The 19,090-nt window shown below is 41.0% G+C and overlaps 1 protein-coding gene across 5 annotated transcripts in view; it reads left to right on the plus strand.

Moving 5' to 3' along the window:
* Window positions 1-19,090, plus strand: part of LOC105485130 (adaptor related protein complex 2 subunit beta 1) — a 136,878-nt gene that overhangs the window by 117,065 nt on the left and 723 nt on the right. For all 5 annotated transcript variants that reach the window (XM_011747329.3, XM_011747337.3, XM_011747331.3 and 2 more), the window contains 3 exons: window positions 4,775-4,859; window positions 5,780-5,866; window positions 12,723-12,877. In XM_011747329.3, coding sequence (XP_011745631.1) covers window positions 4,775-4,859; window positions 5,780-5,866; window positions 12,723-12,877 — 327 coding nt within the window. The remainder of the gene's footprint in view (window positions 1-4,774; window positions 4,860-5,779; window positions 5,867-12,722; window positions 12,878-19,090) is intronic.

A 19,090-nucleotide genomic window follows, 5' to 3' on the forward strand; every position in this document is an offset into this window, starting at 1 on the left:
ACAGTATTTCATTTTTATTTGTTGAACATCTTCCCCTTATTTTCATGCAACAAATATTTATTGAGGTAGTCAATATGCTAGCGAAGATGAGAGACAGACCCTGCATTCAAGGAGCTCATTGTATTATAGGTGAGCCGGAAGTAAGCCATTATTATATGCTATCATAGAATTGAATGCGTTGGGTGCTGTGGGGAGGGGTTAGAGCTTTCTGGGAAGTGTTAATCTTGAACTGAACCTTAAGGTTAAATAAGTATTTTCCAGACAGTACTAAGCTTAAGCAGAAGAAAATATTAAGCAGAAAGAACAACATATAGGCTGGGTGTGATGGCTCACACCTGTAATCCCAGCACTTTGGGAGGCTGAGGTGGGCAGATCACGGGGTCAGGAGTTCGAGACCAGCCTGACCAAAATGGTGAAACACCGTCTCTACTGAAAATACAAAAATTAGCCAGGCGTGGTGGCACACGCCTGTAATCCCAGCTACTCAGGAGGCAGGAGAATCGCTTGAACCTGGGAGGCAGAGGTTGCAGTGACCCAAGATCGCACCATTGTACTTCAGCTTGGGTGACAGAGCCAGACTCCGTCTCAAAAAAAAAAAAAGGAAGAACAACATATAAAAAAGGTACAAAGCTGTGACTTCCAGTATTTGGGGAATAAGAAGTAATTTTGATGTATTTGTAGTTAAGGAAATAGGCTGGAGAGATAGGCAGGAGTCAGATATGGTGAAGCCTATATTCTTGAAATGAACCCAGTTCTAGCCTAGAGGGAAAATTTGAGAGCTGCAAAATACAGATTTTGAAAAGCTAATGTAAAAGAGATGAACTGCTTCCCCCAATGAATGACCTGTGTAGTTGATCCTGTAAAGAGATGATAATTTACCAAGGCAGTAGCAAAAGGAACCATTAAGCTAACAATTTGCCGATAAGCCTTTTTAAAAATCTCTTCTAATATCTTTTTTAACGTAATAGTGGTACTACATCTGAGCATGTGTAAGATTTCAGATAAGTCTAATGTGGTTATCCTTAATTAGGATTCTGAGTAAAAGAGGTAAAACAGGAGATGGTGAAAGCAGAGTGAATTTTTTTTTTTTTTTTTTTGAGATGGAGCCTTGTTCTGTTGCCCAGGCTGGAGTGCAGTGGCGCAATCTCGGCTCACTGCAGCCTCTGCCTCCTGGGTTCAACTGATTCTCCCACTTCATCCTCCTGAGTAGCTGGGACTACAGGCACATGCCCCCATGCCTAGCTAATTTTTGTATTTTTAGTAGAGATGGAATTTTGCCATGTTGGCCAGGCCAGCCTCAAACTCCTGACCTCAGGTAATCCGCCTGCCCCAGCTTCCCAAAGCTCACATGGTGGCTCACGCCTACTGGGATTACAGGCATGAGCCACTGCACCCAGCCGAATTTTTCTTTTTTGAACAGACACTTACTACAGTACTTATGAGTCAAGGCTATTCACTGTGCTTTGCAAATATTAACTCATTATCCTCATAACAACCCCATGAATTCAGTACTTTGTGATCTACATTTTACAGACAGGAAACTGTCAGAGTCAGAATTTGAAATCAGGTGTTCTGGCTCCCAAGTCCATGCTCTGAACCTCTGTATCTGCTGCTTCTGATGTATGGATATCCTAGCTCCTCAGAAAATTGTTCTACAGTAGAAGTCCCAGGAAGGCCCTCAGGGTGTCCTGAAACTCCTGAAATTCTATGGCAAAATGTTGTGTGGACATTTTTCAGCAAGAGAGTCAGTGGCTTTCCTCTGTTTGTCCAAAGGGTCTACAGTGCAGAACAGTTTAGCACCGCTTACCTTATCGTGTCCTTTCCATTGTTAAAGGGCTCCTGTTGGCATAAGGATTCTTTTGGAAGAACAAGATGTTTACAAACCCATTCAGACTTCTTAGATAACAATGTTCTAAATTAATTGCTTATCCGGTTGATCTTCCTGGGAACTTTTTCACAAATATTTATGCCAGGTCCCAGATTCAGAGATTATAATTATTTCATGTAGGGTAGGGCCTGGCATCTGTTTTGAAAAACCTTTCCAGATGATTCTGATATAGGTCTTCAGTTAAGAACCACTAATAGTATCCTCTAGAGAATGGGGATACTACTTTATAGTCAAAGATAATCACTTGCATTTCACATGAGACCTTTACATGACCCACCATTAGCCTACCTCCATCACCCCAGTTTTCACTTTTTTTTTTTTTTTTTTTGAGACAGTTTCACTCTTGTCACCCAGGCCAGAGTGCAGTGGCACAATCTCGGCTCACTGCAACCTCTGCCTCCTGGGTTCAAGTGGTTCTCCCGCCTCAGCCTCCCAAGTAGCTGGGATTACAGGTACCCGCCACCACGCCCAGCTAATATATATATATATATTTTTTTTTTTTGCTTTTTTTTTTTTTTTTTTTTTGCATTTTTAGTAGAGACAGGGTTTTACCATATTGGCCAGGCTAGTCTCGAACTCCTAACCTCAGGTGATCTGCCTGCCTCAGCCTCCCAAAGTGCTGGGATTACAGGCATGAGCCACCACACCTGGCCCCAGTTTTCACTTCTAAATGTTCTTTACAGAGCCTAGCGCTGTCAAGGTCTTCTTGGTGCCCTTATTTGAAAGAAGAGTTCTCCTCTCTTATCTGCCAAGTACCAGATGAGTTAGAAAATACCTCTTTCCCAGAAGCCCACAGCTGGCATAAATCTTTGAAAGTAGTGCTCTAGTACATCCCTTGTTGTTGTTGTTGTTTGTTGAGACAGAGTCTTGCTCTGTCACCAGGCTGGAGTGCAGTGACACAATCTCGGCTCACTGCAGCCTCACCTCCCGGGTTCAAGCAATTCTCCTACCTCAGCCTCCTGTGTAGCTGGAACTACAGGTGCATGGTACCACACCTGGCTACTTTTTTGTATTTTAGTAGAGACAGGGTTTCACCATGTTGGCCAGGATGGTCTCGGCCTCCTGACCTCGTGATCCGCCTGCCTCGGCCTCCCAAAGTGCTGGGATAACAGGCGTGAGCCACCACACCCGGCCTTCCTTTTTTTTTTTTTTTTTTTTTTTTTTTGACAGTCTTGCTTTGTCACCCAGGCTGGAGTGCAGTGGCGCTATCTCAGCTCACTGCAGCCTCCACCTCCCAAGTTCAAGCTATTCTCCCGCCTCGGCCTCCTAAGTAGCTGGGACTACAACTGCGCGCCTCCACGCCCAGCTAATTTTTGTATTTTTGGTAGAGACAGGGTTTCTCCATGTTGGCCAGGCTGATATGGAACTCCTGACCTCAAGTGGTCCACCTGCCTCAGCCTCCCAAAGTGCTGGAATTACAGGCCTGAACCACCACACCCACCCATGCTCTAGTACATCGTAAAGAATACCTTTAGTTCCTCTTTCCTGACATTACTCTGCTTAAATTCACCAGATTCAAGCTTTTTGAGAATCCTGTCTCAGCATTTTGGGCATCAGGCCATGTTATATATAGGTCACAAACTCCTAGCCTTGTTAGTTGACAGGTTAAAAGCAAGGAAAATAGTTGGATGGACACTTCTGGGAGAGAGAACACACATATTATGGAGAAGGGAATACAGGCACCATTTAAAGTAAGGAAGGTAAGTTGATACTAAATGTAGAAGGACTGGAAGTACTTGAGAAAGAGGCTATTTGGATCTCATAGCCACAGTTTTAAGAGGTCAGTATGCTGTTGAAGTGTAGACATTTGCCATAAAAGGCAGAGAGTGAGAATAGTGTACTAGACAAGCACTTTTTAACTTTGTTTTTAGAGCAAAATGAGAGAGAAACAGGTATAGTTACTGATCCTAGAACTTGCTCAGATAAATGTTTTCCTACAGCGCTAAGAGCATAGCTAGGAAAGTCATTAGTGACAGAAAACAGTAGGAGGTGGTGACTTAGAGCAAGTCTCCTCCTACTCCCTCTTACAGTATAAGGGCCTTATAATCTGCTGCTTTGCAATCTGCCTGTTCCTGAATGTATATACCAATCAGTGTTGCCCTGAATAAAAGTACTTCCTGTAGCTTTTTAAAAAAAACAGCATGCTCTGAATTAAGTAGGCTATGGTAGAATCATAGTCAAGAAGTTTGTATTGTGAGAAGAAAATTCATTTATTTGCTTGCTTAGAGGTTTTTTGTTCTTATAGTCATCAGGTTTACCAATGTTGAGCCCAACAAGCTTTTTCCAACCATAAGACCTGGGAAATAAGGTTTTACAAAAGAAACAACTTTAAAACTGATATTTTAAAAAATAAGAGGTAGTATGGCACTAGTTATTGTGGGTAGAAATAAAAATCAAGGTTTAGCATCAAATTTCTGTTTGAATCCTAATTCTGTGTACCACATACGTGACTCTGGATGTTAGTCTTTCTAAACCTCAGTTTCGTTATCTGTGAAATGAGAGGGGAATGATATCTACTTTGTTTGAGATCATTGTAATGTGAATTAGAAATAATATCATTAATAGGTAACTTAGTAAGTGGTAGCAGCTTCTATTAATCATAGAGAAAAAAAATCACAGACTTGATTATTCCTGGTATACAAGTTGTGCCTTGAAGACAGGCCTTCTAGAAGGAGGTAGAGTTGCAGGTTGTCACAGTTCTATGACAATGGAGTAAATAAGGGTGTACTTTGCATTATATGGGCCAGTTTGTCTTGATTTGGGGAGACCTGCACTGACCGAAACAGAAAGGAAATAGGGATGCATATTTCTAGACACAACGCTGTTCTTTTCCTCCTACCTGGCTCCCTGCGATGTCCTCATTTTACCTTGTTGCTTTCCTGGCAGGTGGCTGTGAAAAACAATATCGATGTCTTCTACTTCAGCTGCCTCATCCCACTCAATGTGCTTTTTGTAGAAGATGGCAAAATGGGTAAGTACGTTCCTGCCTATCCTGCTGAATATACCTTTGCCCTTCCTCTGCATGTCAGTCAAAGCATAGCCCCAGAAGTTTTTAGTTATTTTGAGGTTAAAAAATGGAGTAAGGATATTCTAAAGCTCTTAATAATTGTTTATTATTTATTCTTCTGTGTCACAATCGTTCTTGCTCTGCCATTGGTCTCTAAATCACAGTGCCCAATATCTGAATAATCCAGTCACCCCAGGATACAGAGTAAGAGGTTTGGGGACCAGGTAAATATGGATTCGAGTCTCAGCTCTGCTGTTTATTTGCTATGTGACAGGTCAAAGTGATAAACTTTTTGGAACTTCCATTTCCAAATTTGCAGTGCAAATAATTTTTATAATTATTTCATGAGATAATACATGTAAATTTAGCACTTTACTCTGTACTAAGTTCATACTGCCTCAAGCTAAGAATTCAGTAATTTGTAATAAACCATCAGAACTCCGGACGTGCCTATTGACATTTCTCTCTTCCCTTATTTATGAACCACAATCTAATAAAACTGGCTTATATTGGTGCATATTAAACTATGTTAGCACTTAATTGATTTGATTCTCACAATAGCTCTTGGAGTAGGCAGGACAGATGTAATTATAGATAAAGAAATTAAGGCTCAGAAAGGTCATAAGTCACCAAAATAGGAAAACGAGCCAAAATGAAACCCTAGATGTAGACTCTTTTCCAATGTATCCTAGTGTTATTGATGAGGGATTAATTGATCTGAAGTATAGCACTTTTGCAGAACTCAGCATTGGCTCCAGTCCTAGCCTGCTGCTAGCTGTATTGCAAGGGCCAGCATGACAAAGGAAAATATGATGCAAGGCATCAAAAATCAGAATACTGACAGATTATGCACATCCATCCTTCCCCTCTGCTTCCCCATACAGAGCGCCAGGTCTTCCTTGCAACATGGAAGGATATTCCCAATGAAAATGAACTTCAATTTCAGATTAAAGAATGTCATTTAAATGCTGGTGAGTAATATACTCTAAATTTCATTTTCATCTTAGTAAATCAAATTAGATATTTGAAATTTTAATCTTTCTTTTGCCTACCCTTTTATCCTCCCCTGTATCTACTATGTTTCTAGTGGGTGTATATGGTAGATACATTACTTTGGAAACCTCTGTTTAAAAAGGTATATTTGATGTAGGTATGTTTTGATGTAGGTACTAGATTACTTACAAGCTAACAGATTTAAGAAACAAGCTAGAATCGACCCATCTACCCAGTTCTTCACTAAAGATGTGTTAGTTCTGTTACTTAAACATCCTAATAATCAAAAACTGAAGTGGCATTTGAAAACATGCACTCCCCTAGTAATTGAAAGGACCATTTCTTCTTTTATATCAATTTTTGGTATTGGAGGAAGGTTAACTTTCTTTCTGAGATTCTGTACTTAGAACCCTGTGTTTATAATTAAATAATGTATCATAGTTAGTGAAAGCCTTGTTGGGCCAAGCATGGTGTTTCATACCAGTAATCCCAGCACTTTGGGAGGCCAGGACGGAAGGATCTCTTGAGTCCAGTTCAAGACCAGCCTGGACAACATAGTGAGACCCTGTCTCTCTAAAAGAAAAAAAAAGCCTAGTTGGTAACCTTTTACTACACTGCCCTGTGCCAGCTTTCATATGATGATACTAACCTCTTTAATCACCATTAAAAAGCTCTGTACTCTTTCGTAGTTAACTTTATTACTGTAAAGGAACATGAAAGGGGTATCCCAAGAAGAGAAACAATAGCAGCTATTAGTCCCTTGGGCTGTGTTTCTCTCAAGGATTTCTCAGGAATGAAAGGAGCCCTAAGTTATTCAGAGTCCTGCCTTTGTTTCACTGTTGCTCTCTTTCTCTTTAGAGCTTTTTCTTTCTCTCTCTTTTGAGGTTAGTACTAGGCTTTGTGAGTTTGAATGAAAGTGAGCCTTGGTGCTTGGTCAGTACCTCCTCTTTCCTCATTTACCCCTCATTTACTCCTGCATACATTGGTGGTTCTCACAAGGGATTTGCAGCACACTGCCATCCTCCCATTGCAGCTGGAGCATAGCGCTGGGGGAAGGAGGCAACACGGCAGTACAGAAAGCAAATAATAATAATAATAATAATAATAATAATAATAATAATGCCTTCTCATTCCAGATTCCCCCACCTCCACCCGCCCCCGAGACGGAGCGTCGCTCTGTCGCCTAGGCTGGAATGCAGTGGCACGCTCTCGGCTCACTGCAATCTCCACCTCCTGGGTTCATGCCATTCTCCTGCCTCAGCCTCCGAGTAGCTGGGACTACAGGCGCCCGCCACCACACCCAGCTAATTTTTTTTGTTTTTTTTTTTTTTAGTGGAGATGGGGTTTCACCCTGTTAGCCAGGATGATCTTGATCTCCTGACCTCGTGATCCACCCTCCTTGGCCTCCCAAAGTGCTGGGATTACAAGCGTGAGCCACTGCACCCAGCCCAGCTTTTTGTTTTTAATTTTAGTTTTTTATGGCTCTATGTAATATTCATCTTCCGTGTTCAGATGAATCTTTTAGGCCTTTTGAAACCCAACATTGTAGTGATCAGCTTCTTCCTGTGATACCTTTTAAACTTGATGCTCCTATAGGCCCTCTCTGAGACATTCAGGAGACTGAAGCCCTCCTGGAACCCTCAAAAGACATTCAGACAGGCATCTTTGCATATATAGAAACTTCAGGCAGATGTTTGCCTCTGATAATAATTGTTTCATGTCTCTGGAGCTCTTGGAGAGGTGTCTGAAGCATGGTCTTCTGTAATTTCCATCATAATAATTGTTTCAAGTTAATTCAGTAATTGATTTTTTTCATTTTGTGCCATATTTGAAGAAGATGACAGTGTCATCTGTCCCTCACTTTGAGGCTCACTGGTGGATCCTGTTAGAGGAGCCGCCTCTGTACCCAGCTAGGAAGAGACCAGGCCCCTGGTTATGTTCACCTTTGTGGGACTTGGTTCAATGGCAACATTTCAAATAGTATGTTCCTCAGAACACTTTTCCCTTAAGGAAAAGGGTTTTGGGCTGGGCGTGGTGGCTCACACCTGTAATCCCAGCACTTTGGGAGGCCGAGGCAGGCAGATCACGAGCTCAGGAGATCGAGACCATCCTGGCTAACACGGTGAAACCCCATCTCTACTAAAAATACAAAAAATTAGCCAGGTGTGGTGGTGGGCGCCTGTAGTCCCAGCTACTTGGGAGGCTGAGGCAGGAGAATTGGCTTGAATCCAGGAGGCGGAGGTTGCAGTGAGCCGAGATTGTGCCACTGCACTCCAGCTTGGACAACAGAGCGAGACTCCATCTCAAAAAAAGAAAAGAAAAGAAAAAGGGTTTTGTTATCAATGAAAGTTGAAATATACAGCATATGCTAGGCTTCACCTAGAAATTGCCATTGCACGTTAGCAGACTAAAAGTTCTGAGAAGTGCTATATTGAAGAAACCTATTTAACTCAGTGTGTTAACTGAACTTATTTGGCCTTGGAATTTAAAATCACAAAATGCTTATTAGTAACATCATGTGGACCACCAGTGTTCCTTGAACATGATCTGGAAAACACTCTCGGAGAGAGAGCAAAGATAAACCAGAGTGATTGGAAAGCAGGTTTGGTTTCAGATGTGTTCAGTATGAAAGGGACATGGTTGTTCAAAAAAGAAAATAGAAGTTTGGGTGACTGAGGACTTTGGTGTGTTAAAGTAACAGAATGAAAAAATCCTCCTGCTTTTAGACTGGAGTTTTGAACTCTTATTGCACCTCAGCATGTTTTTGTGATCTTATCAAAGAGGAAGTGTCTGGCATTTCTCCTAGTGGGGCTGTGCCCTTTGATGTTGTTTCTCAGAGCAAATTCAGTTTTGATCAATTCTGTCATGGCCTCACGCCAGTTGCTCCATGCTGTAGGTGCTCCAAATACCAGTGAATCAGATTCCAGTGATACATTGCTCTGTGGCCATGCCGCACATGAAACGGGAAAACAGCCATTTCATTTTCTCCAGGAGTCCAGTGCCATCATTTTCCCACACTAAATCACAGCTAGTCTTGCAAGACCACTTCCTGCAACTAATCCTTTCCAGCTCTTCCTTTGAGTCCACCCCCAGGTCTGGAGTGCCCTGGCCTTTAGATTTCCTTCCAGTCTCGAGGGCTCTATTAACGTGAACATTTTCGGGTTTAGTGCCTTCTGATTCAACACCCTGGGTCTAGCTGAGAGCTAAAAATACCATCCTTTCCAGCTGATCTGCCCTAATCACAATAGCACCAACACTTTAAATAGCTTTTCTGTGCTAGCATAGACATTTGACAGATGGAACTAACACTCTGAGGGCTACAGGAAGTCACAGGCTTAAAGGACTTACCAACTTAGCACTGAGCTTTACTTTGCTCTTTCATGTCTTTCTAGAGAATAAAGAAACAGACCGTCTTCCCAAGTCTTAATAATTAATCAGATCTTAAGAGAAAAGTATATGATGGGAGTGCTTATGATACCACTAATTGTTTAAGTACTAGAAAATGTTAGATCAGAAAGCTGCTGACAGAACTCTCTCCTTTCTAGCACTGATCATTTCTGTGGATGTTGGGAGATCTGTATGAATCTGTTTTACATCTTACCATTACAGCTACATTTGGGGTTAATAGGTATCTGGGACTGCTGTCTTAAGTGCACAAGAAGTAGTTGCCTCTCCAGCCATATCTGGAAAGGAATCTTTGTAACAAACAGTTCTACAAACCTGTTTTTTAAATTAAGTGTTTATAATATTAAGAAAAGCTCAGAGACTTAATGTAACTATTTTCATTAGTTAGGTACTGTAATGAGAGACCAATATTTGTTCCAGCCTGGGGGCTAGGTAAGGGTGAATTCTGTTTCATTGTTTTGTTGTGGCTTTCCCCATCCTTTGGAATATTTCAAAAATGGAAACACTCTTCCAGCTAGCACCTAACTATAATTTGGTTGCTTAAATGGTAAAAAGCATTCTTTTCAGCAATCATAGTGGTTTTGAACTTGCTAATAAATACCACAGCAGGTCCACAGATGTAAATTCCCCCATTCCCACTCTCTAATATGAGTACCTCCTTCACCCTTATTGCTGTCAGAGGATGTGTGACCTTAACTAAAGTAGAAAGATAAAGGAAGGAAGATCACATCCATACCTTCTAAGAGTTCAGACCCCAGATTCAAAATGCCAAATTTATGGAAGGATACAAAAGAACCGAAAGAAATCTTATCTTGGCTGGGCTGAGTGGCTCACACCTGTAATCCCACACTTTGGGAGCCTGAGGCAGGAGGATAATGTGAGCCTGGGAGGTCGAGACTGCAGTGAGCCGTGATCATGCCACTGCACTCTAGTCTGGGCATCAAAGAAAGACCCTGTCGAGAGAGAGAGAAAGCAAGGAAGGAAAAAGAAAAGAAATCATATCTTGAATGAAGTGTAACTCTATTTGACCATCTTTTTTTATTCTGTGCTTTGGGATAAATCTCAGTGTCTTATGCCTGAGATGATATCATAAGCACACACTGAAACAACATGACATTACATGCTCATTCTCAAAGTCTCACAACTATAAGATTCCGTCATGTTTCCCAGAAGTTCAAAATGTGTTTTAAAAAATTAAAAACTGTAATATCTTGTCAAGAATTATATCCCTGTCTGACCAGGAAGCCTCCTTATATCTGGCTTCCCTTGCCATTCTTAATCATACATTTAGCAAAATCTGATCATTCTGCAATCTGTAAATCTTCAAACTCAAACCTAATACCTAAAATATATAAAAATCAAATCACACATACTAATGTTATGGAACCCTCTAGCCTTCCGATAAAAATCACAGTGCAGTCATTCATTAGGAACAGAGCTAGGTTGCTGGCCAGAATGCTTCCAAATGTATTAAAGTTACATCAATTCAACTTGCTTATTCTTCCTGGCTGTTTGCCATGTTTTCTAATTCTAGAAGAGTGAGAGTGAGTGAGTGAGAGACAGTTTCTTAGCCTGTCATCTCTTAGGTGGTGAAATAATTGAGATTATTTCATAATTATTTCTGTAGGAGTCTGGCCCTTGCCACATATATACGCTAGAATGTATTTGTGCCTGTGCAGCAAGGTGGCTGTTCAACAAAGGCTCCTACTTTGTGTGTGTTTGGGTTTCCTGGGAAATGAGCAAAGGCCTGGAAAGTTAGGAATGATTTTTACAACTTAAAGCAAGCCCCTCTGTGTTCAAGACAATCGTGTCAAAAGGCATTAGCCAAACCCTAGCTGATGATGTTGCCTAGCAACCCAGTCAAAGCTGCAAGAGCCCTTCATTGTGGGAACCAGGATGGCAGCCAGAACTGCCTCATCCCCCACTAGGTGATTAAAAGGGCATATTAAGGCCCCTTCTTCCAGCAATATTGCATGTAAGTGCCCTGAGATACATTTTTTGACTCCTCAAATAGAGCCATTTCTTGACTACTCTGCTTGGTGTTAATGAAAACCTTGGAAATAAAAGGGGAAAAGCTAAGTAATAACTAAGTGTGTTAAAAACATCTCATGAAAGGAGTCTTAGTGCCTCCTCTCCTGAGCTGTCAGTGGTTTGAATGTGGGAGAAAGACACCAGGGTGAGAGCTACCTGCAAAAGTAGTTCACATCTATGTCTATGGTATTATGTAAATATTGGCATCTCCAACACCTATCAGAGCAGATAGTGATGAGAGGTACCTGTTGTATCGCAGATAATGTGGGAAACACAGTGATGAAAAACTGCAGGATCCCTTTGTTCAGAGAGCTTACTGTTTAGAAGGGTAGAAAGACCATCCATCATGGCAACCTTTTCCCAGAGTGCACAATAGAATATGACAGATTTTTATGTGGGGAGCATTTAGTTCTTGAAGTAGACATGAGTAATTTGAATGCTGTCTTCAGAAATGAATATAATAAACAGTCAACAAAGAAGCAGTGCTTCTCATCTCTATTCTTAAAGTTTCTCTGATCACAGCAACATCTCATAAAGAGAGAAATAACCTTTAATTCTGGAACGTTATGTCTTTTTGAAGCTATAGTCATGAGGAAGAGCCAAAACACCAACCCATTCTTACCCTGAGTTGGTGACTATGAAAACTTCTGTCATGACCAGCAGCAGCAGCTGGGATCTTAGGATCTAGCAGCAGTCACCTTTGCACAGCTTCAGTCTTTCTCAAAATCTGTGGTTGAGACAGTTTGTTCTGTTATTATTTTCAAGGCATAGTATTCCCTAAAGGCTTAAGAAATCATTTTTGCCTGCTTTGAGGAAAAAAAAAAATCTTAAACATCTAGGTTAATAAATTTGATTTGCAGTTGAATTCTGCAGCTCTGGGCCCTTCCAGATCCTGGCAGTTGAGGCCTGAGTGGCTCACAATGAAGTAGTAGTGACTTGGGAAGTAGCGCTGTGGATGTGGTCATCAGTCTGTGTGTCCCCATTGATCTGGAGCCAGCATCCAGAAACGAATACCAACATGACAGTCACTATGGCTTACCCACACACTCATTTCTGTCTTTGTCCTCTTCAGAGCCGCCTTTACCTGTCTAGCACCTAATTTGAGATTGCCAACTCCTTAGGCCCACCAATTTCATAATCTCCAAAGGTAACTCGCACTAATCCATAGGTGTACCTTATTCTGTGTTCAGTCCTGGAATCTGATAGGCAGACAATTCATGAACCTGTTCTTCACTTTTTGCTATTGTGTGGGAGAGTGGCTTCTGAAATGTACACATGTCCCTGTGACAGTACTTGTCAGGGAACTGAACACACGTGGCTCATAAGGATGTGAGAATAGAGTATACATTTGTTTGAGATTTTAACTGAAGGTGTTGGATTTTGAATCTGTATTTCTAGACACTGTTTCCAGCAAGTTGCAAAACAACAATGTTTATACTATTGCCAAGAGGAATGTGGAAGGGCAGGACATGCTGTACCAATCCCTGAAGCTCACTAATGGCATTTGGATTTTGGCTGAGCTACGTATCCAGCCAGGAAACCCCAATTATACGGTAAGGCCTTTCTCAGAATGGGTAAGATGGATTAGAAGAGGGAGGTGAGAGCCCTTTCATTTTCGCTTAGTACCCTAGAAAGACCTGGAGGAGGTGCTTCAAACCCGAGATATACAAAATAAGTAGTCAGTGAAGAAGCTTCCATTTGCCTCAGTGGAAGACCTCCTCTCTGCAGTGTCTGCCCCATCCAACAGGGATGGTACCTCTGGCAAGTGCCTCAAATCCATCCCTCCCCTCTGGTATATACAGAGCTGCTCACAAAACTTGGCATCTTCATCCTCAATATCAGTTAATATGAATCTAGTGTATCTGTGCATGTGGTACTATAACAAGCTGCCGAGAGGATTGTTTACATAGCTAATGTCAAGAAGACCTTTCTTGCTGTTGGAGTTCGTGACCTAAGGCTATCAGAGTCATTAACACATGAACTTTTTTCAGCAGCATTGTGTGACCTGAAATACTTGTTATTAAAGGTAAGGCAAAATGGAACACACCTTTGGAAGCGCATAGGGGGACTTTAGTTTGGGAAACTTCCTTCAGTATCACACTGAACTAAAGTAAAAATTGTGGCAATAATAAGGCAGAAGCAGTTGCTTTGTTAAACAGCAAAGATTGATACCCAAGCACTAGACATTTGTTTGCTATTGTAAAATGCAATTTCCCAATAGGATGCTGCTTGTCATCTGCATTTTGAAAAGTAAAGAAAAAACCCTTGGGATGGGAGAAATATCTTATTCCTCCGTTGTGTTTGAGGGTTTTAGAGGGAGCTATTTAATTCTGAGGAAGCTGAATAGTCAGTAGCTTAAGGGAGCCTTTTAGTCATTTAGCTGAGAAAAGTCTGTGACCCGTTCCTTAATTTTGACAGCTAAGTCTGTTTTCACTAGCATATATCAAGGGAATAGTACCATCCAGAACTGAACATTCTTGGTGTTTTTCCCACTAGTTCCCTTCCTTGAAGTAAGTCGGAGTAGTGGGAGTTGTCTGTGTGTGTGTGTGTGTGTGTGTATGTATGTGTGCATGCTTGCTCCTGAGGCCTATCAGGTTAGACTTTTGCCCAAGCACTTATGAGCTGAAAAACTTTAGGCTTCCCTCATAAAATGTGTGCTCCTCTCCCCAACCCCCCACCAGTCTCATCTTTTTTGAAGAGTAACATACGCTGTCATTTATCTTGAGTTTCCCAAGAAAGGAAAACCCCTCTGTGCTGTTTCTGGAGGGACAAGTTTTACTATAAAACCAAGTTAGCATATGCCTGTAATCCCAGCTGCTGGAGAGACTGAGGCAGGAGGATCACCTGAGCCCATGAGTTCAAGACCTTGTCTCAGTTGGAAGAAAAAAAGGGTTGAGGGGAGAATAACTCCATTTACTCTCTAAAAATTTGCCAAAAGTTTGTATATGGGGGGGTGTGTGTGTGTGTGGTTTTTTTTTCCTTTTTTTCTTTTTGCTTACTGTCCATTATTTTATTATATATAATCTTCCATCTCAGCTAGGTTAAAGAAGCATGATTACTCCCAGGTTGCAGATAAGTAAACCATGGCTAAGAATGATTAGTGACTCGTTCAAGATCATGTAATTTGTTGGTAGGTGAGTTTTGTTTAGAATTCAGGTGTTTCTTGACACTCTTCTTAACACCATATTCTTGATTTTGAGAAGAGCTTCTTAGTATCACTGTCCTAAAGATAGTTTGTTAAAATTTAAAAAAATGTTTAATTTTGAAATAATTAAAGATTTAACAAATTTTTTAAATGGAACAGGAGAGTTTCTACATCTCTTTTACCAGTTTTCCCCATTAATAATAACATCTTACACACCTATACTACATTTTCAAAACTAGGAAATAGATATTATTACAATATAATAATTAACTATAGACATTATTCTCATTTCACCAGTTTTTACATTACTTTTGGGGGTGGGAAATTGGTAGTGTATGGTACTATGAACTCTTATTACGTGTATCAATTTGATAACTGCTGCCAGAGTCCAGACACAGACTTGTTCTGTCACCACACACAAAAAAAATACCTTTATGGTCAGACTCTCACCCCAGCCCTAACCCCTGGCAGCCTTTCTCCATTACTATAATTGTGTCATTTTTAGAATGTTGTATAAATTACACATGTAGCATGTAACCTGTTAAGATTGTTTTTTGCACACATAATACTCATAACTTTCTTCCTAGTTGTTACATTTATCCATAGCTTGTTCTTTTTTATGGCCAAGTAATAGTTCACTATATCCATGTACCACAGTTTTCTCCATTCACCCTTTGAAGAATATTTTCTCCTTTAAACAAAAGTTTTGAGGTAATTGTAAAGTCATATGCAGTTGTGAGAAATTATACAGTGACTGGGTGTGGTGGCTCATGCCTGTAATGCCAACACTTTGGAAGGCTGTAATGGGAGGATCGCATGAGGACAGGAGTTCAAGACCAACCTGGTCAACATAGTGGGACCCCATTTTTATTAAAAAATATTTTTTAAAAGAAATTATACAGTGAGCTCTTCCTGTAAGTGGCCTGAGATGATTTCTGTTCAGTTGGCCTAGAAAACCTCTAAAATCATACAAAGCAAGAGATTCAAATCTTCATGTTCACTTTAAGAATACCCGTGGAAGTGCCCAGGCCATCAAATGTATGCATATCCAAATAGCCACCAAGTACTTGAAAGATGTCACTTTATAGAAGCAATGTGTGTCATTCCATATTATTATAATGGAGTTGGTAGGTGTGCCTAAGCCAAACAGAGGGGCTGGGCACAGGATGATAGGTAGCCCAAAAAGAGTGCTACATTTGGGCTGTACACGCTTAAAAAGGCCAAGAGTAATACTGACCCTAAGGGTTTAGATGCAGATTCTCTGGTCATTGAGCATGTCCAGGTGAACAAAGCCCCAGGATGTGTTGCTGAACTTACAGAGCTCAGGTCACATTAACCCACGATAAACTCCCCTGCCACATATTGAAATAATCCTTACTGAAAAAGTGTAAATTGTTCCTAAACCAGAAGAGAGGCTTACAGGGAAGAAAAAGATATCCCAGAAGAAACTGAAGAAAACACAAATGTATAGCCTGGGAATACATTCAGCATGGAATAAATGCAAATAAAAGTTTAAAAAAAGAGATTCTGTCCTCATGGTTTAGCCACACCCACCTTCCTTTGTCCCATATATTTTTATTTTATATATATATGTGTGTGTGTGTATATATATTATATATAGAGAGAGAGATGGGATCTCGCTATGTTGTGCAGGCTGTCTCAAACTCCTGGCCTCGAGCAGTCCTCCCATCTCGGCCTCCCAAAGTGGTGGGATTGCAGGCATGAGCCACTGCACCCGGCCCCCTCCAACCCCATATTTTTAAATGGTGAATTTGTTTATACTTCCTTGCTCCCTTTCCTATTCTTCATCCTATCTGGTGACTAGGTTCTCTCTGCCCATAATACCATCTAAATCTCCCATCATAGCACTTGACAAATAGGTCTAATTTGTTCCCCTAAGTGGCACCCCAGACTCTAAAGTCATTCTGATCCATTCCCTTCATCACCCTAAGTTCCTATTACACTATTAATCTGATCTGAGCTAAGTATTAAGAAAGAAAGAAGGCCGGGCGCGGTGGCTCACGCCTGTAATCCCAGCACTTTGGGAGGCCGAAGCGGGCGGGTCACTAGGTCAGGAGATCAAGACCATCCTGGCTAACACGGTGAAACCCCATCTGTACTAAAAATACAAAAAATTAGCTGGGCGTGGTGGCTGGCACCTGTAGTCCCAGCTACTCGGGAAGCTGAGGCAGGAGAATGGCATGAACCCGGGAGGTAGAGCTTGTAGTGAGCCGAGATCGCACCACTGCACTCCAGCCTTGGCAACAAGGGAGACTCCGTCTCAAAAAAAAAAGAAAGAAATCTGGTTGAGCCAGCACTAATGCATGACAGACTGATTGTACCTTAGTCTCCTAAGAGAGGTTAATAAAACACTTCTCCCCAAACCCCAGTTTTTATTGTATTTTGTTAACAAAATAGGTTTATCCTATTCCTATAAGGGTGAGGCTATATCTCTGTAAGTAAGTAAGCCTCACCTGAAAGATAACTTGTCCCACGTGAAGCAGTGTATGTTTCATACCATATGCCAAAAGTGGATGCGTAGCCCCTTAACTTTAATTAAGCAGGACTGGTGACTCTTCTGCCCTTGGTGTGTCTAGTTTGGACTGGATTCCTGAGTGGCTGATGTTAAAGATATGTCACATAAGCAATTAGCAGTTGGAAAGTTAAGCCCCAGGGAAGGCCTCTTTCTCCCTAGGAGCCATACAAAGTGAGACCCAGAGTCCTAGCTATATTTAATAAACTTGACACTTTGTCAGAGGCTGGGATGGAGGTCAGAGTGGGGAGGTGTGGATATTAAGAGTCCAGAGACAGAAGAAGTTTATTCCCCATCCTCCAAAGACCAGCTGTAATGCCCAGGACCTAGGGTCTGGTCAGTCCATGACTCCCCACCAATGCCAGCCTTGGCAGTTTGAGCCGTTGTTGAGGAAGGCAACATTTCCTTACTAGTCGTAAACATAAAAATGAACCTCCAGCTGGAGGAACTTCAAGTATTGTTACAAAGATGTGGAAAAATACAAGATAGTATTTTGGGGGAGTATTTGGGGACTACCTCTCTTTAGTCTGGGAGTTAACTCTCTTAAGCTGTGTGTTTCTCTTTTTAGATTCCTCTTCTCTTCCATTTCTGAACCCACATATTCTCCCACTAGAATTTTCCACAACATTGGCAGTAGAGAAGGCTGTAGAGAAGGAGGTAGAAGAATTGCTTCAGGCCGGGCACAGTGGCTCATGCCTATAGTCCCAGCACTTTGGAAGGCTAAGGCAGGTGGATCACCTGAGGTCAAGAGTTCGAGACCAGCCTGGCCAACATGGCAAAACCCCGTTTCTACTAAAAATACAAAAAAAAAAAAAGTGCCAGGTGTGGTGGCATGCGTCTGTAATCCCAGCTACTCGTGAGGCTCAGGCAGGAGAATCGCTTGAACCCGGGAGGTGGAGGTTGCAGTGTACTGAGATCATGCCACTGCATTCAAGCCTGGGTGACAGAGCAAGACCCTGTCTCAAAAAAAGAATTCCTTCAATAGGGAGTTTGAAAGTCAAGGAAATGCCTAAAGATGCAACTTGGACCAAAGTAGGGAGCTGTTTTCTATATATAGAAAGTTCTTAAGTTAGTTGCTTTTTTTTTTCACATTTATCAGAATTGTCTTCCTGACTTATACCAAGTAGCAGTTTTGGGAATGCCTTGGAGACTGAATATAAAAGCTGTAAATCAATAGAATATCTTCTGATGTTCTTTTGTTTGGTTTGGGGTTTTTTTTTGCATTTTAAATTTTACTTTAACTTTTTAGGTTGTTAGTTTTTAGGAAATTCGTGATTGACCGAAATCTTCTTGACCTTTTATTCAAAGATAGTCTCACCTTTTGCACTATGTTAAATTGTCCTTAGTCTCTAATAAGAGAATAAAGAGGTAAAATAGTCTAAAATCTCATGGTGCTACATCATTCAAGACAATTTTTGTTGACCTGCACCCTAATTAACAAGAGGAATGATGTCAGCAATATAAAATATATAGCTATTAAATTTGCTGGTTCTAGAGTGCATTTTGCATGCCTATGTTATTGTTAATAATATTCTGCCTAATCTAATACAATTAGGATTCTAAATCTGGGTTTAAATTTTGCCCTTACTGACTCACAAAGTGAAATTCTCAATATTCACCATTAAGATCTTTTTAATATTGATGTTTAATTTGGTATTCGTTAGACTAAAAGAAGAGGGGGTGGTAGAGGGGTATCAGAGGTGTCTGATTTACCTGTCTAAAGAGGCAGAAAATAAAAGATTAAGCTGTTGACATGAATTAAGGTTGGGTTACACTAAGTGAGTGTCTTTTCATGTTCTTGTCTTCCCTCTTAGGGGTGTATACTCTCCTCATAATACAGAAAGGACTAATACCTTGGACCTACCTAGTTTATGGTTTTATTTCACTTGATTGATTGTACATCCTCCTGAAGTTGGGACTGAGATATAGCCATCCTCTGGTCAGACTGAGAAACTGAGGCAGGCAGCTGAAATGACCATCAACAAGTTAAGGGCTTTAGCCCTTCCCTTTTCATTTAATAATAATCTCTATAACTCTTAGCAAAGCATTAGAGCAGCTGTTCCTCTGCAGTCAGTGGCTTTGGTGTTT

The sequence above is a fragment of the Macaca nemestrina genome, chromosome 17 (assembly GCF_043159975.1).
Source record: "Macaca nemestrina isolate mMacNem1 chromosome 17, mMacNem.hap1, whole genome shotgun sequence".
NCBI lineage: Eukaryota > Metazoa > Chordata > Mammalia > Primates > Cercopithecidae > Macaca > Macaca nemestrina.